The 21445-nt window shown below is 42.9% G+C and overlaps 1 protein-coding gene across 1 annotated transcript in view; it reads right to left on the reverse strand.

The window, feature by feature from the left end:
* The window catches only part of SYNE1 (spectrin repeat containing nuclear envelope protein 1), a 497076-nt gene that overhangs the window by 35829 nt on the left and 439802 nt on the right, over nucleotides 1-21445 (reverse strand). Inside the window, 3 exon segments of the mRNA XM_043543166.1 lie at nucleotides 4149-4299; nucleotides 5819-6006; nucleotides 12704-12866. Of these exon segments, the coding sequence (XP_043399101.1) occupies nucleotides 4149-4299; nucleotides 5819-6006; nucleotides 12704-12866 (502 nt within the window).

Here is a 21445-nt window from a genome sequence, read left to right on the forward strand (position 1 = left end):
GGCAAAGTATTTGCACTCCACACCTTTGGCTGGAGGCTGGGGTCTGCCATATAGTCTTATAATTCGATTTGATGGTCTTAATGAGCGGGAGCGCTATTCTAGATGGACCTTCGGGCCTCAAAATGTCCACCATGGGGTCCTCCTGCTCAACCATCTCCTCGCCATGCAACCCCAAGTTCTGGGCGACCCTATGTAGTAGCTCCTGGTGGGCTCTGTGGTCTATGGGTGGAGGGCTGGACACCGCTGTACTCGCCACCACCTTATCCGGGGATGACAAGGAAGTTAGCAGCTGCTCAACCCCCTCTGGCTGGTCCTCCTGCTCCCCTCCTCCCATGGGAGGGGCCTCCGGCTTGGGCCAGGGCTGGAGACCTTGGGCGGCACCGGACTCAGTACTGGTCTCTCCAGTTTATCCTGGGGGGATGCTGGAGGCCTGGATACTGTAGCTTCCGGCGCCGTCGGGTGTTGGTGTGGGGACCAGCACCGCTGCACTGAGAAGCTCGCCCTGGACGGGGCCCCTTGGTGCTGTTGATAGGCCCAAGGAGTCCAGAAGGGCCAATGACCTAGAGGCCCCCACTGGGGGTGCCAACCCGTCTGAGGGTCCCTGCTGTCCAGAGCACGGTGTGAGTAACTGTAACGGCCGGAGTCGGTGCCGGACTGCGGCGACGCCGACTGCAAAGGTCACGGCAGTGCTGACGATCTGTGCCAGCGTGAGATCGACGAGCGGCTCCTAACCGAATGGGAGCAGGACCGGCACTGATATCCCAGGGACTGGGAATGGGATCTGGACAGGGACTGGGGTTCCCGGGACCGGCATCCGCGGGAGTCCTCTGGTGAGGGCCATCTCGACTGCTCCCGGTGCTGGTCTCTAAGTGGTGCTGGAGAGTGTCGTGCCCCTTCCGTTACTTCCTTGTGCCGACGCACTCCCAGTACCACGACTTCCTTCTGAGCCATGGGTAACTGGGAGTCTGCAGTTGCAGAGCTCGACTGGGACCAACTCCGGGACGGTGTCCTCGAACGGCACACCGTAGCTGGCCTATCCCTCGATGGCACCCATGGCATGGGTGCCGGAGGATTCTCCCTGTACGGGAGGGAGCTCGTTGCTGACAGCTCAATGAGGTCATTCGCCACCTCAAAGGTGCCAGGTGTGGAGAGCTGATCCATTATGTCCTCGAGCTCATTGTCCACACTGAACTCACTTAGGTCTGAGCTCAGTGGGACTCATGGTGCCGAAGCCACCGATGCCAGTGCTGGTACAGCAGCCTTCCCGCTCTTATCGGTGCTCAGGACCTTGGAAAGCGCCGGCCTCCTATGAGGGGAACGTCTGCGCCTTTGATAGCTTTCTATGTTTAGCCCATGCTGGGTCTCTCGACGGCTCCGGGGCACTACGCACTGAGGAAACCGGAGCCGACGTCGGGCACTCCAGGCCCGGTAGCTGCAATGCGGCCTCCATCAACAACTGCTTCAAACGAAAGTCTCTTTCTTTCTTCGTTCTTGGCTTGAGCACCTTGCAAATCTTACACCACTCAGTCTGATGCTCTTCCCCCAGGCAACTTAGACATGAGTCACGAACTGGCACAGGCTTGCGGCACGTGGCACAAGCCTTAAACCCGTGGGCCTGCGGCATGCCCCACGGCCCGGGGCGGGTACTGGAAGTCTCCAAGCACCTAATCACTTAAGTGTCCACAACAAAGGTATGCTAACTAACTGATGCATCCAATGAAGTGAGCTGTAGGTCACGAAAGCTCATGCTCAAATAAATTTAATCGTCTCTAAGGTCCCACAAGTCCTCCTTTTCTTTTTGCGGACACAGACTAACACGGCTGCTACTCTGATAACTGATAACAGCTATCTAACTCTGAGAAAGGCTAAGGGACTGCTCTCATATGAGAGAGAGAGGTTGTTCCAACGCCGCCACGGATGGTAAGAAGGAACTGTAGGGAGTCGGGCGGCAGGGGGTATATATGCACGACGCAGTGGCGCCACTCAGGGGGCCCCCCGCTGGCCCGACGGGAGCCGCTAAGGGAAAAAGTTTCCAACGCTCGTGCACACGGCACGCACACACCTAATGTGGAATGGACGTGAACAAGCACTCAAAGAAGAAGAAGCGACTATGAGGATAGGAGGAGGGAGAGAAATGATAGCACTGGAAAACAAATATGCTAGTGGACCCGAATACAAAATCATCATCAGCATCAGCTATGTAGATGCATATTGTCTCAATCCTGTCACTTGCCAGAATGCATGTTAATTAAAAATGAAAATAAGCACTTTTGTGCAATGAACCCACAGGGATAGCTCAAGGAGCTAGTCTAAAACAACCAAATACACCGAAGGGTCCTTGTCACTATAATTACTCTCTTTGTTTAAATGCCAATGAAAGAAGAAAGCAACCAACACGCGGTTCTGTAATTGGAGTCAGAAGCACATTCTCTCATGGAAGAGGCATCAATCTGACCACTGATTTACTAACTCAGAAGATTTAACCTTGTAATCTACAACTCTGTGTAAATTTACAATGCCACCTCACCTATTATCAAGTCTTGTTTAGCAAAAGAGCAATTATATATGTTTTCCAATGTTCAGTTCAGCTACGCAGTGATTCATTTGCTTATGTTCCTCTTTGCATTACAGCCTCAGTGAAATACTGGACTACCGTGTGATTTTGTACAATGGAGCTCATGACATACTGAATAACTGAAGCCTTCTAATGTGCTTTGCTAAAGTTCTTAAAGGTTTTAATCTTATTGGTGGGATGGATAGGAGAATAAAATTAGGAAAAAAGTACAGTTACAATCTGAAGGAACTCAATTTTCTACCTCTGGTCAGGGCTGCCCCCACATGAACACTAATTTTGGACTTACATCCCTACTTTGAGATGATAGTAGCTGTATGTACATGTAGATGTACCAGTTTAAACAGGAGTACTAGACTAAAAACTATGGTCCTTGTCTGCAGTCTAAGCTCCATATGTCTGTGTGAGAGTACTGTGGTGTGTGTTGGAAGGTAAAGGTCAGTATATAAAGGCTAACACAGTGAGAGAGCATAGACAAACAGGCTTAGGGCAAAGTCAGGTCAGCTGTGATCATAGGAGACAGCTGAGATATGCATGTAGTCTCTCATTTACAGTAACTCACTAAACATGATTTAGACTCTGGTCACTGAACGGAGGGAGGATGGAACAAATGGGCAGGACTGCAAACAGAATATTGCTTTTCCAGATAAATCTCAACCTTTACATGATTATTATCCTGTAGCCTTCGGCTTCACTATAATTAAGAGGTCTGTCAGTGTTTCAATAATGACCATAGCTTCCAGAGGTTTGTACACAGGTAATAAAAACTGAGCCTGGCTGAAGCATTCCAAAGCCTAAGCCCAAAGAGTTTATTTTCTTGTGTTCACAATTAGGAAAGAAAATTGAAACTAACTCACCTGAACAACCCCCAGAGAGTTCCATTTATTTGCACACCACACATACACTCTGTCCAGTATGTTACTAGTCACAAACACCGATGAGTTAAATAACTACAACACGGCTAAGCCCCAGCTCAGGCCCCACCCCTGCTAACACATATGCACATGCTAAACATTTAGCTTGTGTGTTGTCCGAGTGATATCAAAGCGAATACTCACACGCGTAAAGTTACTTGTGAGTGTAAGTGTTTGCAGGATCAGGATCTAAGATGGGAATGTGGTAACACTTTGCAAATATCTGAAGAGTGTAAATATGAAAACGGAGAGGAGTTATTTAAGGTGGTACAATACCAAAAATTACAGCCAGGAGCAATGGGATGAACTATAGGAAAAGAAAATATTTAGGGTGTATATAGTCTTCAAAGAGAAAGCGTAGAAGGATTTGGGACATTTAAAAATTACATTGGACAGAACCCTGGACAATGCACTGTAAGGAACAATCCTGCATTGATACGGTGAGAGACTGGATGACCTAGTATGTCTTTTCCTATATCTATATATCCATATATCTATAGCCTCTAATTTTTTTCCTTAAAAAATGCTAGTGGGGACAGCTGCAAAATCATCAACTCTTCTGTATCATGTGTCTGTATTGAGCAGCTTATGTACTGAAAGGAGAACCAGCTGGCTGCTGTAATAGGATCTGGAGATATTAAATTTCAAACATAATAAGTTACCTCAAATTTCTTTAGCTCTTCCTTGGCAACCGTATACAGCACACCAGAGGAGCTAGGAAAGGCAGCTGTCCTCTCTGAAATTTTCAGCCAGTCTTCAAATCGAGAATAGTCATCTAAGAACTTTTGCCACAGTCGCCACGTCTCTTCAATTCTGCGACAAAATGGAAAATTAGGGTATGTTTAGATTAGAGGTCATTTGACTGCATCGTTCTGCCTGATCATAAGCTACAATAGGGAATCAGGGCTGCACTGAAAAATAACTGGCTCTTAACCAAGCCTTGATTGCAAGGTTGATAAATGGACAACATAAATGGCTGGCTGATTCCAGTTTAAGCTGGAATAAGACAGCAATGTTTTTTTGTGTGTGCTGCAAATCCTCATTTACAATTGGTATAAAAAGAACATTATGAGCTGTAATAGCAGTTCTTAAAATTTGGCCATTTGCCAAAATGTAGTCCTTTGTATAAAAACTCCAATTAGTCGAATGTTCTAGAGCAGTGGTTCTCAAACTGGGGTCCACAAGGGTATTCCACGAGGTCCACAAGTCATGTCCGGCTCCAGGGGGGTCCGAGAGTCATGTGTGGGGCTGTCATAGAATAGAATCATAGAATATCAGGGTTGGAAGGGACCTCAGGAGGTCATCTAGTCCAACCCCCTGATCAAAGCAGGACCAATCCCCAACTAAATCATCCCAGCCAGGGCTTTGTCAAGCCTGACCTTAAAAATATCTAAGGAAGGAGATTCCACCACCTCCCTGTCGGCCCCACTGATCAACACCTCCTCCTCCCTCCCAGGGCCTCCTGCATGCTGCGGAACATCTGTTCAGCAGTATGCAGGAGGTGCTGGGAGGGACGGGAGTAGCAGGGACAGTGCATGCTTGAGGGAGGAAAGAGGCAGGGAAGAGGAGGGGCAAAGGTGGGGTCTTGGGGGAAGGTGTGGAGTGGAGGCGGGGCCTGGGGCTGAGTGGGAGTTGAGCACCCCTGGGGAAAATCAGAAGCCAGCTTGGGGGTCCGCGAAAAATTTAAAATCAAAATGGGGGTCCTTGGGTTGCTACAGTTTGAGAACTGCTGTTCTAGAGACAACATTCAACTGTAGAATCAAACCATTCCTATAGGAAACCGAAATGTTGCAGCATGAATTGTTAAATTTTCCAGGGTAACTCAACCAGGAGGAGGTAGTGTATTGGTATTTTTAAAAACCAACATTAAAATGACTAAGTATATCTGTCATAAATTACTTGGAATTAACATAAGGATGTGGTGACATTCTTTTGCATTCATCAGTAAAAAAAATCTAGTTTTAAGAATATCCACTGCAAATACGTTTTTGTAACAATGTATTTTTAAAACATGAAATAAGTCACTGAAAAAAACGTTTCAGCTGATGAAAAAGCAATGTTGTTATAATTATACATGTAGCAGAAATGTAATTTGAGTCCTGATCCTGCAATTCAATGGACAGACTTTTGGGACTGTACATAACCCCAGTGACATCAATCTCGTTCCACACAAGTGCAGAGTCCTGCTTGTGTAGATCTCCTTGCAAGTTGTGGGACGAAGTCTGCTTTTAAATATGGAGAATATTTTCTCAGGTAAGTGAATATCTGAGAAATAGCAACGTTTTTTTCCCAGATTGAAACATCTGGAGAACCTCTTGGGTTTTGTACTTACTTAAGTCGCCTTTCCATTGACATTGCACAGATGTTTCTCCATCTTCTGTCCAGGTTCCGGGTGGCCTGCTGGATGGAGTCGCACTCTGTTTCTGTGGCACAAGCATCACAGTCATGGAGAAGTACCTCACACAGGTTGAGAACAGATGCAACTCCAGTGCTGTGTTTCTCTATGTCCCTTTGGAGTTCCTGCAGTCAAGAAATCAAAGCTTAAATATGTAAGCCAAACCATGTGCTCTTTGAAAATATGCCATTTAATACACTATTAAAAATCGTATAAAATAAAAAGTCAGGCAAGCTCACAAGAATCAGGTTGAATGAGTATTAAAATGCCCAACCTACAAGGGCATTGCTGCAATGTTACCAATAAACAAGTAAGTTAGTAGCAGTAGACGATAGTAGAGAGCTATCCAGTACTTGAGAAAGCCTGCAGATAGAGGACAAATCCTCAGCTGGTGTAAACTGTCATAGCTTCATGACAGCCAATGAAATTTTTGTCTCATCAGCATTTCTCACCACTGCCATATTACAATGGAACTGTTTACTTTCCCAGTTCTCTTCTCCCCCTCCCCCCAAGAACATAAAACAGAAGTTCAAAAGAGAAAAAAGTGGCAGCCAACAGGGACAGAAGCAGGCAAAGCAGGGACTATTGAACAGGGGGTGAAAGACTTGGACACACACGCTGGGGGCTCTAGGATCCAGATGTGCCCCACCTGTCCCTCGCCACATGGGCTTGGGAGAAAACTGCAGAGGAGCCAGTCAGAAACTCCAGCTGATAGGAGCAGAAGCAGCCAACACAAGGACCTTTGGACCTTCAGAGAACCTACTACAGTTTTGACTGGATTTTATCAACCCTGTGCTGATTGGTATTTGCTCCAACCCTACCCCTGTGGTACAGTCTCTTCACCGCAGCGTCACTCCACACCTGTCCCACATCCCCATCACCCTCTTTTCCTTTTCCTTCCATTTAGCTCAGCCCCTTGTTGAAACTAACAAGCCATTTGTTACCATCACATTGTTCCCTCTGCTTATGTGTTCTAAGCAGTCTGCGTCTGTCTTGGCTGTTTAGACTGTAAGCTCTGCAGGGCAGGGACCACCTACTGTACAGTGTTTGTTGGGTGCCTAGCACAGAGGGGCCCTGTTTTTGGCTGGTCCTTAGGCACTACTGTAATACATATGATGATGATGATGATGATTAATGTGTTAGCACACGTTGAATGCCTGCAGGAGTCTCGCTGGGAGAGAATATATGAACAGACATGATGAGATTGACATGTGTTTGCATTGGAGCCTCTATGGGCTCCAGTGCTCTGGGCGGTGGGGCTGTGAGCTCCTGGGGCAGCGCAGCTGCAGAGCACAGCCTGACCCGGTGCTCTGTGCTGCACGGTGCATGGCTGGCTCCAGCCCCGGGCGGTGCAGCTGTAGCGCCGTCAGCCACCGGTGCTCCAGGCAGCAAAGTAAGGGGGCAGGGAGAGGGGGGCATCTTGTTGAATAGAGGGCAGGGGAATTCGGGGGGCAGTGAGCGGGGGGGGTTGGTCAGAGCGTGGGGAACGGGGGGGGTGTTGAATGGGGACAGGAGTCCCAGGGGGGCAGTCAGGAAGGAAGGGGAGTTGGATGGGGTGGCGGGGGGCAGTCAGGGGCAGGAGTTCCAGGAGCAGTCAGGGGACAGGGAGAAGGGGTGGTTGGATGGGGCAGGGGTCTTGGGGGGGGGCGCCGTCAGGGGGCGAGAAGCGGGGCGGGGCTGGGCCACGCCTGGCTGTTTGGGGAGGCACAGCCTCCCCTAACCGGCCCGCTATACAATTTCCAAAACCCAATGTGGCCCTCAGGCCAAAAAGTTTGCCCGTCCCTGTTTTAGACCACAGCTTTCCCCTTTTCATGCTTAAGTATCTTTTATGCTGTGAAGGCTATTTCTTAAAAAAAACAACAACAACAACAACAACCCATACCTATGATGTCATACTGAAGGATAATAATAATAATAATAATAATAATAATAATAATAATAATAATGGCAAGAAAAATAAATAAGTTCCACTGCACTGTGGGCATTCACTCTGCTATATTGTGTTCCCGTCTAATGCTATTCTTCAGTAAGTCAAGAGGGTGTCTCTTGACATGTTCTGCAGGTGGGGCAGCAGTAGCGCATATCTATCTATCTATCAGTACATCTTTAATATGAAATGTAGTTGTTTTCCTCTCAGCTGTCCAATGATAACATTATTTTTAATTGGGGATGGCGGGGAAAATAGGGGAGAAAAGTGACTTTCCACAGAAGTTTTCATAGACATGGAAAGAAAAAGCAGTCCTCCTAGTGTCAGCAATTACACTCTTCTAACTAATCTGTGTCCATCTCATTCTAGTAAAATAAGGGGGGGGGGATAGGAATTAAAAAATTTATCCTGAATGTGGTTAGCTTTCCAACTCTAACCATCTATAGTAAAATCCACAACAAAAATGAAGACGACACTAGAGACATGTGGACAACGTGAGTAAGGAATCAACATAGCTTTGTGGAAGACAGATCCTGTCAAACGAATTTTTTTTTTAAATGAGATTACAAGTTTGGTTGATAAAGGTAATAGTGCTTTGATTTGGAACCACATGACATTTTGATTAAAAAACTAGAACTATATCAAATTAACATTCTACAGATTCAATGGATTAAAAACGGCTAAATGATAGCTTTCACAATATAGGTGTAAATGAGGAATCACCATCAAGTGAGTGTATTTCTACTGGCATCCTACAGGGCTCGGTTCTTGACCCTACATTATCTAACATTTTTATCAATGACCTAGAAGAAAATATAAAACAAGCATTGATAAAGTTTGCATATGACATAAAAGTTAAAGGGATAGTAAATAATGAAGAGGACAAGTCACTGATACAGAGCAATCTAGATTGCTTGGTGAACTGGGCACAAGCAAACAACGTGCTTTTTAATATGGCTAAATGTAAATGTATACATCTAGGAACAAAGAATGTAGGCCATACTTACACAATGGGGGACTCTATCCTGGGAAACGATTTGGGGGTCGCGGTGGACAATCAGCTGAACAAGAGTTCTCAGTGCAATGCAGTGGCTAAAAGGCTATTGTACTGTGATCTTTGGATGCATAAACTGGGGAATCCTCAGTAGCAGTAGAGAGGTTATTTTACCTCTGGATGTGGCACCAGTGTGACTGCTGCTGGAATACTGTGTCCAGTTCTGGTGTCCATAATTCACAAAGGATGTTGATAAGGTTCAGAGAAGAGTCACAAGACATGATTAAAGGATTAGAAAACATGCCTTATAGTGATAAATTAAATAGATTGAGCTCCTTGAGTCGAACAAAAAGAAGGTTAAGGGATGACTTGAACACAGTTTATAGGTACCTACATGGGGCACAAATATTTGACAATGGGCTCTTCAATCTAGTGGACTAATGTATAATATGATCCAATAGGTAGAAGTTAAAGCTAGACAAATTCAGACTGGAAATAAGGTATAAATTTTAAGAGTCAGGGTATCCACTAGAAAAATTTACCAAGGATCATGTTGGAGTCTCCATCACTGGCAATTTTAAAATCAAGATTGGCAATGTCCCAACATTCTGTAACACTGTTAAAGCAAACTGGAAATTCTTTGGCAGCTTTATTTTAAAAATGGAGCTTTTTAGTGAAAATGAATGAAAGAGTCAGTTCAATAGCACTTGTACTATTTATTTTAATACTACATTTTCCAGAGAGCCTGCAGCTAGGATAGCCACATTTACTGGGTGTTTTTCCTGTGACGATCATCAGTAAAATAGTTAACATTGTTGACTTTTTAATTGTCATCTTTAGGTTTCAGATTTCATACCCTATTCAGACCACACCTCTCAGAGTCATTGTTTCAGGACGCTTGCAGGCTCAAGAAAAGAAAGATGCATGGGTTGCAGTAAGCCACATTTTCAAGGTTTTCTCTGCAATGCTAGGGGCTAAAAGCCAATTAAAACAACCAAACAAACTGAAAACAGATTTTTTTTAGTACAATTCCACACCATGGTATGGATTTTGCAGTAAATTTTGTGGCCTTGGAATTCTAGATTACATAGGGACCAGCGAATACAGAACCAACCATTTGCATAAGTTTGGTTAAATGAACATAGATCTTGACTCCTCCCTTGTGACTGCCTCAGCTGTATTATTTGTCTGCACATAGCATAACCTCTGAATCACCTTTTTGAAATGGAACTCAAACATGAGTCAGTTGTTGCCATGAATTTAGTGAATGCCTTTTTGGAGAAATCAATCCACAGATGAACACTTCAGTGTTTTTAAATTACAGTCTGCATCCATAAATGATTTACTGTACATTTGCTTTTACTTCTACTGCTTTTACTTTCACAAAGTTTAGTTGCTGATCTGCCCCTAGTACCAGCAGTCCCCACTATTGTAGCTCATGTATTTCCTAAGAGTGTTTTAACTCTTGGGAGTACTACCAAGGACACGCATGGTACAGGACATCAATGTATGCCATCTGCATCATCCTCAAGAATTGCATTGCTCAGGTGTGATTCTATATTATTAATCTCCACTTCTTGGTTTTCATGACCTTTTTCCACTGGAACTGACGTTCCATCTTGAAATGTCATTTCAACATATTTATCTTCAGCACGTTACTGGTGCTTGTGAGACAGATTGTGAAAATGATCTCTTATTATTCCTGGGTATGTGTAAGAAAAATTCCTGCTCAATTGCTGACTACATTTGGATTATACCTCATGATTCAAATGGCTGGTTAAAGATGGAGAGTAACACTACCTGCAAGGTAACAGAAGCGACATTCTGTAACACCTTGCCATGTTTCACATTTGTTGTGGCCTAATTAACAAAAAAGAGAAAAAAAAATGGCCTTTGAAATTTGACTAGTTTTCCAGGGTTGGCAGGACTGCAGTGAGGTTACACTCACTCTCCTTCAGGTCATACTGCTTTAACTGCCCCAGAAGAGCAACTCCAAAGTTATTATGTGCGTTCCCCTCCAACTCAGACTTGGCTGATGAGCCAGTAGAAGCAGAGTGTGGGAGCCACAGAACTGGGATCAGGCCCTAGTTTCTGGCAGGCAATGCTACATCTTTAATTAAATTTGAGATCTGTAGTTGAGTGATAGTTTGCGACAGTGTGGGCTGCGGAGATAACATGTCCCTAAGAGAAAACAAATGTGGAAAAATATACAGGTCAAACAGAAAGAAAAACTAGTGCTGACATAACTGGCTGAAAAGGTAGCTGAGGTAACCTGTGTTGTAAAAACCAAATGAATATTACTAGTAACAGCTATAATAAAAATACTTTCTTCTTTATGTTAAAAGTTCATGTTTTCTTTGCTGTTAGTGTTATAAAAAATTAATTCGCAGGGAGCTGCCAAACGTACTATGCTTACAAGGTAAAATACACTTCCAGTGTTTGTCCCCTTTGGAGTTCCAATGAAACCACTGGTACTTCAAAATGAACACTACCACCATCTAGCATTGCACAGAAACAACAGCTGAGAACTGCAGAGAATAAAGAGTTCAACTGATGTCTGTACCCAGAATGAATGCAGTAGTAAAGGAGTCATAACAAACCTTGGGATGCTCATGTAGTACACTGCCAGGAAGTCTCTAAACATTTGCTTTAACATTAATACTTAGCACTGTACAGCACTTTACATCTTCAAAGCACTGCACAGTATTAGCTACTCGTCATATCTGTCCTGTATGTATTATTCATCCCATGTTATAGATAGTGAAATGTACACAGAGGTTAAAAGGCTTTTTCCCATAGCCACATAGTATGTCAGCTGAGGAGCTAGGATTAAAACTGAGGAGATTCTTAGTTTTTGGACTTGCACTGCATTCACTAGACCACACTGTCATTCTGCATGCTTTATAAATCAATTATCTGCAAAATGTTACAGTACTTTTCTCCCCACAAAAAATTAAACGTCTCTACTTTATTGTGTGTTAAGGAGAGGTGTTATTTTGCTTTTCACAAGCTCATCACAAACTGCACTGATATCAGCCAGCGACCAATCTGCCAGGAAATAACTGACGAGAATGCAATCTGCTGTGTGACAGGCAACAGAATCTCTGCCCAGTGTGTCAGACAGAACTGGCATAGAGTAACAAAAATATGTACAAAAACGTGTATTTCTTTACTTTGCAAAACTGATGTTACTCTTTCCTAAGTTGTGATGGAAGTGGAAAGGAAGCATACTAACAGCGTAGTACAATGTAAAAAACTACTACAAATTAAACAAAAACAAAAACGTATCTGCCCCATCCCAATTTTCCTATTTGCAGCATGAACTGCTTCATTCCAGCACTGCGTGCAGACTTTGCATAGTGCACATCCGCTTAAAGTTAAACATCAGTTTTGTATCGCGCATGCAACTCAGCATGCAAAGAGACTCAAACATGTTTATGAACTGCAAAACAAAACAAAATCAGAAGGCATTTCCAAAGATGGACAATGTCAAGCACTTATAAAGCTTGAAAGCAAACACTACAGTATGGTTTCATTTTAATTCTGGAAGTGGATGGTAGTTCATTATATACTAAAAAACAAAGAAAAAACCTCAACCACAAAAGTAACCCACATTCTAGACATAACATCATGGTACCTTACCTCTGACTGGCAGGGTCAAGCAGCTCCTTGTAGATTCAATGTCAAAGCCGGCAGAAGACTCTACCAGAGTGATGCAATAAGCACTATCTGCCTTGAAATCTAAGGGCATCTTCTCTGCATCAGTGCCTTCTTTCAACACTGAGCTGGATATCGCCAGCCCAAGGGTATACTTTACTTGGGTCTCCCCACACCATAGTGCAACTGCCAGTGTGGTGATTGTGTCAGGTTTTTTACTCTTCTACCTCATTTTGTATTTTACCTGCTGCTCATTCAGTTTCCTTTGTATCTCCTCGGAATCACAGGTTTCGTAGACAATGGGTTTGGACAGCTCTGACTCAATGTGAGCGAGCCAGGATCTCAAGCTGTTCATGTTCTTATCCAGCTGCTGCACAGCTACCAGGGTCTCCTTCAACTTCTTCACCCTGCCAAAAGGAGAAACAAGAGCACATGCACATCATTAAACAGCCTTTATAAGACATCACTTTTGTATAATTTTCACTGGGAAAGAAATTCAACTTAACTTTACACTCAAACAACAGAATTGCTAATCTAGGGATTCCCCTTACTACTTACAGCACTACAATCATATAAATAGTGCCCAAACCCAGTATTTCTAATTAACAGAAATTCAGGATTTTCAGAGGCCACACACAAGATTTTATAGGCTTCTGTATCTCTGCGAGTGGAATCAAAGCTTGGTTCGGGGAAAGAAAATGTATTTAATACGGTCAGTGTAAAAAAAAATCCATCTAAATTAATTGTGCCTTCTGTTTCACTAATGTAGTCACCTGGTCAGATTACAAGTAAATAGCTATTGCAATTAACAAAATGAAATTGACCTGCATTGGTGTTGAACTACATGCATCTAATAAGACTTATTCACCTATAAGTTCTAAAGACTGAACTCTCTCGCCCTTAGAGATAGTGAGCTCTGTCCTTATCTGGAGCAGAGCTCAGTACACTAAGCCAGTGGTATGTGTCCCCCTGGGGGTACGCAGAGGTCTTCCAGGTGGTACATCAACACAACTCGTTTTACAACAGACTATACAGAAAGCACTAGCGAAGTCAATGCAAACTAAAATTTCATACGACTTGTTTATTCTGCTCTATATATTATACACTGAAATGTAAGTACAATATTTATATTCCAATCTATTTATTTTATAAATATATGGTATAAAAGAGAAAGTAAGCAATTTTTCAGTACTAGTGTGCTGTGACACTTTTGTATTTTTATGTCTGATTTTGTAAGCAAGTAGTTTTTAAGTGAGGTATAACTTGGCGTATACAAGATAAATCAGACTCCAGAAAGGGGTGCAGTAGTCTGGAAAGGTTGAGAGCCACTGCACTAACCCACTCTTCTACCTTCCCCAATCTTAAGGGCTACTCTAACTTGCACTGGATTTTAATAGTTACTTCAGATTTACACTGGTATGTAACGGAGAGCAGAATCTGCCCCCACAATGATTTCTTGGTTGTAACAGAACTGGTAACCTTGCTGTGCAACAATAATCACCAAGGACACCAATCAGCTGTCTTTTCAAGAGAACATTAGATAGGAGAATGAGAGAGACCTAACCACATTCCATAAGCATGAACGGTCAGATGTTAACTATTAGAACAATTTACCAAAGGCCATGGTGGATTCTCCATCACTGAGAATTTTAAAATCAAGGTTACTAGTTTTTCTAAAAGATACGCTCTAGGAATTATTGTGGGGAAGTTCTATGGCCTGTGCTATACAGGAGGTCAGACTAAGTGATCACAATGGTCCATTCTGGCCTTGGAATCTATGGATAGTCCCTTTGGCCTCCACAAATATCGGGGTTGTGCTGTTAGTGTTAAAAATCCCAAAGAGAGTGTGTGAGAGGCAGAGTCATAGTCCTATCCCTACTAGTGTACTACTTTGTGGAGTGGAACTGGCATAGGGACAGTATATGCTTCACTCTGTTCAGAGCAGTGGTTTTCAACCTGTGGTCCGTGGACCCCTGGGGTCCGTAAACTGTCTAGGATTTCCAAAGGGGTCTGGCACCTCCATTTGAAATTTTTTAGGGGTCTGCAAATGAACACAGGTTGAAAACAACTGGTATAGAGGGCTCAGCAGTAACTGCTGCTATGTATTCTCCTGGCATTCTAGAGCCTGCTTCAGACACAGTGCCTCCAAGCAGGGGCTTCTGGGGAACTGCGATTCCACCACTCACAACAGAGCATGTAATAAGTGTGCACCACACAGAGCTATTTTCAGGACTTCAGCTTATATGATTCCTCCAAAAAAATCAGATCATAGTATCCTTGAAATTTGGGTAAGTTTGAATCCAAACTTTGTGGTTTAGGTCCATCTCTCTAGTCTTTTAGGAGGTTAAAAGCAAATCATTACAGAGCTCTCATTCTGTTCTGTGTTTGTGCCTAGCACAAAGGGATTTTGATCCATGTGTAGGGCTCTAAGAGGCTTTTTCATTATTCATCAAATGTATAAATCTCTCAAATAACCTCAACATGTGCCTTTAATTACACTGAAAACATACCTGCACACTTATACGCTTACATGCTCACCTCATTATTTCCCACCTCTAGTTTGAGCATATAAAGAAGTTTTAAGCTCTTTTGTGCCACCCACTGAAATTAATTGCACATGCAAAACTACATATTTTGTGCATGTAGCAGAGGCAATATATATATATTTTTAGAAACTTATTTCTACATTCTCCAATAGTCTAAAATCCTGACCAACAGGGCCTGAAAGATAGTGGGACTCATGGAGTTCTGCCAGCAGGCAGGGAGCAGGCTGCACAGAGTCTACACATCGGGGTCTGCAGCCTCCTGAGCAAAATGAAGCTGTGCCCTTTTGGGGTTTCATTTGCAACAGCACTATATAAAAAAAAGCAAATTCTTCTGGGAAAATCTCATGAAACATGTTACTGTAAGAGGCTTTGGCTGAGTTCCCCTGCTTGCTAACAAGGATTCCTAATTCAAATTAGATGCTTGGAACTATCACATGGCAGGTTGAAGCAGGGTTGTATAAATTTAGCAAGCCTGACATATAAGTACAGGAAGTCCCTGAAGCTTGCTGTACTTGTCTCATAGCCCATATTAAATCTCAGGCATTTGTCCTTGCTCAGGAAGGAAAATACTATGTAATCCAATTGCTCAGTTTTCCAGTTTATTGCTAATGAGAAAGCCAATTTCAAACCAAGAAAAATACACAGAAAATATTCTGGAGCTGAAAACAATATGGAAGGTCTTTTAAAACTCAAACAGTTAGCTAGAGTTAAACTAGATATGCTTAAATTCTGCTTAAGTCTAAACATATATTGCACCATAAACACACAACAGTGTATCGTACAGAATTCATAACTTCACTATTAGTCATTAGACAGCTGGTTACTAACATTCATTTAAAAGCCAGCCACAAAAAATATGCACAGAAATGTGACATCAGCTGAATCTATCATCAGCTTATAGTTTTAATTAGCTGTTAACCATTCGCACACCATGTTTATAGTAATATCTAAGCTCAAACAAATTAGACTGGCAAAACACTGGAGTTCCAACTCAAGAGGGAGAAAACAATGAGAAACTATTACTCCACCCTTTTGGAGATACTTGAATTCTCAAATTCCAGGCAAATATATTCCAAGAACACAATGCAAGTGCACTATTTCATTCATACTTAAATGTTTCTGTTTGGGGAATAATACCATGGGAAATGTTATGCATGCACCTGAACATATTGTAAAATTCTTTCATCATCTAAAATAAATTAAATAGTGAAATGCAAAATAAAATAAAATAAAATAAAAAGTAGCTTTCATAGTTCAGTAACGAATGAGTAGTTGAAAATGCCACATTTACTCTTCAGATTCTATACTTTTACCTTTACTGAAAAATAATTTTACAACTTACAAGTTAGCTTACACTAAAAATATTGTGAAAAAATACAAAATGGAAAAAAAAATTCAGGGAGAACATTTGAGAAAAAATAAAAATCTTTCAATCCAACTATATACATTGTTCAAAACTAAGCTACAAAGATCCATCTGGCTACAGACATTTTAATAATATGTTTCAGAGTAGCAGCCGTGTTAGTCTGTATTCGCAAAAAGGAAAGGAGTACTTGTGGCACCTTAGAGACTAACCAATTTATTTGAGCATAAGCTTTTGTGAGCTACAGCTCACTACATCGGATGCAACATATGTACTTGAAGGACGAGTTTAGCACACATTAATGCTGGAAGTACCTTTACAAAGCCTCTCCACATCTTTGACTTTTGGATGTAGTCAGGCCCCCTTGATTACACAAACAGCAGGTAGTAAATTACAACCCTCTGGATCCTCTCACATGTTTACATGATCTTGTAGTGGTCAGGCTGTTTTCAGTTAAGACAAACATTTGAAGATCCCAGAATTATAGCAAGACAACAAAGCACATCATGATTTCCTAACACTCCTCAACAACACTAAAATTCTGGGCAGAAAGGAAAAAGTTTTTTGGTAAGGCAGCATGCCTATGGATTAATACTATGACAACTAGCTCCTCAGCAAGCTATAACAAATTCCAAAGAAATACATAAGAAAAGTAAATAGCTGCCTGCCTTGTGACATCGCAATTGCAGTCTGGGAGGTCTGAATCCACACTGCAGTCCTCTGCCATCCTCACGCCACATAAATCCTCTCCTACCACCATGAAAATTTCCAGTACTAAAAACAAGAACTTGCAGTCCAAAAGCTTGTAGTCCAACAGACTGTGCTGCAGGCAAGCTTGCCTTTGTGAGTACTGTACAAAAATGCTCACATTCCAAACAAATGTTAGTAGACCCGGCCTGCTAACATGAGACTGAGTGGTGACAAGTGGTCATGTTTCTAAATAAAACTTACATTCATCAACATGCGCCAGGCTTGATCTTCTGGAATGTAGGCCATGAGTGTCAGAAAGGGCGGGGGGGGGGGGGGGAGAGAGGCCTTCAGTTGTAAACTTAACTGTCCAAGAAAAGTCCTGTATAAAGCATGCGGCCACACACTACTCCTTTACTGTGCACACATGCAGCTGGCCTATTTATCATAATGGACAATTTGTAGGGAGAAAACTTTCCAGCCACGAGAGGCCAGAAATGGGAAATCACTGAAGTAGAGAGGCAGCTGTCTTTCTGGGGAGTCCTCCCTTCTCCGTAGAAGGAGTCAGAGGGTGGTGAAGAAAAAGTGAAACGGAAACATGCTGCTGGGAAAAAAAAAATAGGCCAGAAAGAATGTTTAAAATGATTACGCCAAATGGCATGAAAAATTAACAAAAACAGATTCAGAACTGACCAGTTTTTTTCTGACTGAATTTTTTTTTCTGCAGGAAGAACAACTTGCTGTAAACAAGAGAACATGACTTTAACCTGTGAACAGGCTAAAGTCAAGCTTCTTTAATACAAGAGAGGTCATTTAAAAACACAAATAAAATGTTATGTAGCCAAAATATATGATATTCTTATTCATCTTCTGAAACAAACATACTGTGAGTCTTTGTTCTTTAGAGAGACGAAGTGGGTGAGCTCTGTGTAGTTTGAAAGCTTGGCTATTTCACCAATGAAGTTGGTTCAATAAAAGAGATTTCCTCACCCACCTGGTTTCTCTAATATCGTGGACCAACACACTACAACTCTGTATTCCATTTTCCTGTAAACAGGTATTTCCCATTGGTGGATGGCTGCTGAAAACAAACCAATAAGCACATTTGAGCAAAAGATGGCCTTGGCTTGACAGAGAGAACAGAAACATGGAGAAAGTACGCACAGAGTTACTATTAATATTGTCAGGGATCCAGAATGCAGAATTTGCACTATAATGTCAGCAGTGCCAAAAATAAGCTGCATTTTCCAGCTGAATGTATGAAAATAGTAACATACTCTGATATACCAAATTTCATCCAAAGTATTTTGCAAACTGGTTTTTGAGATGTGGGAATCTTTCCACTAGGAACTGGTCTTAGATCATAAGCTCATTTCACACAGGTTAACCAATAGACAGTAGATAAGTCACAACCCACTGGGCCAGAGACGAATTGGCAAAGGCTCTCTATCCCTTCAGCAATCTTTTGAGCCATTCACTACTCCATGTTTAGCCACATGATATACAAACTTCACATAGGGATCCCTTCACTCGCTATTCAAATGCAGCCAGCTCTGTGGTGAAAAGGGGCAACACTAAATGTATTAGGTAAGAAAGCATCCAACGGAAATTGACTGGGAAACTGAGGCAAATCTGTAATCACACAAATTAATCTATGGCCAGGACTATCACTCTGTACTTGAGGAAAATAGCATGGGAAGTTCAACAAGTGTATAACAATTCAGTTTTACAGCTCATCTGAAAAGACCACTAAGAAATAGAATCCTGAGACCCTGATCACACTCCCAAGGTACAAAACTAATCCCAGTACTGAGCGTAACAGATAGATATCTAGAAGTACACTTTGCCATCTGCATATACCATCACTTCTCACTGGAAATCTCTTAAAGCTTGGCCTGGGCATAGAGGAAGCCCATCACAGTTATGTTTAAACATTAGAAATGTCTTCAAGAGAAAAGTATAGAATTAAGGTAAGTAACTGTTTTGCTTAAGATCTGGTGAGAAACCACATCCTGTGAAACCAACAGACTTTTAGTCTGTAAGAAATGCCACTTCCTGGATAATGTTACATTAAAACAAAACACAGTCACCTTCATCTTAAAAGGTCTGTACCCCTTAATGGCTTTGCCACTGTGAAATTCACTGACTCCCCACAGTCACAGAATTCTGAGGAGGAATATTGTAGTACAGGGGTGGGGAAGGTGACCAAACATATTTACAGAACCTACTGGATAAATAGAGAAATGTAAAAGGAATTGCTGCAAATAGAACACTGGGTATTGGTACAGATAGAAATATCTTTCAAGTTATGACAGGTTTCAGAGTAACAGCCGTGTTAGTCTGTATTCGCAAAAAGTTGTGGCACCTTAGAGACTAACCAATTTATTTGAAAAACCAACCTTCCACACAAACTTCCTCGTGGCTGGACTTTACTAAAACTAGACAAGCCATTTACAACACACAATTTGCTTCTCTACAAAAGAAAAAGGACACTAAACTTTCTAAACTACTACATGCCACAAGGGGCCACAGCAATGGTTCCCTCAACCCACTCAGCAATATTGTTAACCTATCCAACTATACTCTTAGCCCAGCAGAAGCACCTGTCCTATCTCGGGGCTTCTCCTTCTGCCCCTCCACCCCCACGAACATGATACAGTTCTGTGGTGACCTAGAATCCTATTTTCGACGTCTCCGACTCAAGGAATATTTCCAACACACCTCTGAACAACATACTAATCCACAGAGACCTCCCTACCAACACTACAAAAAGAAGGATTCTGGGTGGACTCCTCCCAAAGGTCGAGACAGCAGAGTGGACTTCTACATAGAGTGCTTCCGAAATTGTGGAAAAGCAGCATCACTTGCCCCACAACCTCAGCCGTGCAGAACACAATGCCATCCACAGCCTCAGAAACAACTCTGACATCATAATCAAAAAGACTGACAAAGGAGGTGCTGTTGTCATCATGAATAGGTCGGAATATGAACAAGAGGCTGCTCCGCAGCTCTCCAATATCACTTTCTACAAGCCACTACCCTCTGATCCCACTGAGAGTTACCAAAAGAAACTACAGCATTTGCTCAAGAAACTCCCTGAAAAAGCACAAGATCAAATCCGCACAGACACACTCCTGGAACCCCGACCTGGGATATTCTATCTACTACCCAAGATCCATAAACCTGGAAATCCTGGGCGCCCCATCATCTCAGGCATTGGCCCCCTGACAGCAGGACTGTCTGGCTATGTGGACTCCCTCTTCAGGCCCTACGCTACCAGCACTCCCAGCTACCTTCGAGACACCACTGACTTCCTGAGGAAACTACAGTCCATCGGTGATTTCCCTGATAACACCATCCTGGCCACTATGGATGTAGAAGCCCTCTACACCAACATTCCACACAAAGATGGACTACAAGCCGTCAGGAACACTATCCCCGATAATGTCACGGCTAACCTGCTGGCTGAACTTTGTGACTTTGTCCTTACCCATAACTATTTTACATTTGGGGACAATGTATACCTTCAAATCAGCGGCACTGCTATGGGTACCCGCGTGGCCCCACAGTATGCCAACATTTTTATGGCTCACTTAGAACAACGCTTCCTCAGCTCTCGTCCCCTAACGCCCCTACTCTACTTGCGCTATATTGATGACATCTTCATCATCTGGACCCATGGAAAAGAAGCCCTTGAGGAATTCCACCATGATTTCAACAATTTCCATCCCACCATCAACCTCAGCCTGGTCCAGTCCACACAAGAGATCCACTTCCTGGACACTACAGTGCTAATAAACGATGGTCACATAAACACCACCCTATACCAGAAACCTACTGACCGCTATTCCTACCTACATGCCTCCAGCTTTCACCCTGACCACACCACACGATCCATTGTCTACAGCCAAGCTCTGCGATACAACCGCATTTGCTCCAACCCCTCAGACAGAGACAAACACCTACAAGATCTCTATCAAGCATTCTTACAACTACAATACCCACCTGCGGAAGTGAAGAAACAGATTGATAGAGCCAGAAAAGTTCCCAGAAGTCACCTACTACAGGACAGGCCTAACAAAGAAAATAACAGAACGCCACTAGCCGTCACCTTCAGCCCCCAACTAAAACCCCTCCAACGCATTATTAAGGATCTACAACCTATCCTGAAGGATGACCCAACACTCTCACAAATCTTGGGAGACAGGCCAGTCCTGGCCTACAGACAGCCCCCGAACCTGAAGCAAATACTCACCAGCAACCACATACCACACAACAGAACCACTAACCCAGGAACCTATCCTTGCAACAAAGCCCGTTGCCAACTGTGCCCACATATCTATTCAGGGGACACCATCACAGGGCCTAATAACATCAGCCACACTATCAG

Source organism: Chelonia mydas, chromosome 3 (assembly GCF_015237465.2).
Source record: "Chelonia mydas isolate rCheMyd1 chromosome 3, rCheMyd1.pri.v2, whole genome shotgun sequence".
Taxonomy (NCBI): Eukaryota; Metazoa; Chordata; order Testudines; family Cheloniidae; genus Chelonia; species Chelonia mydas.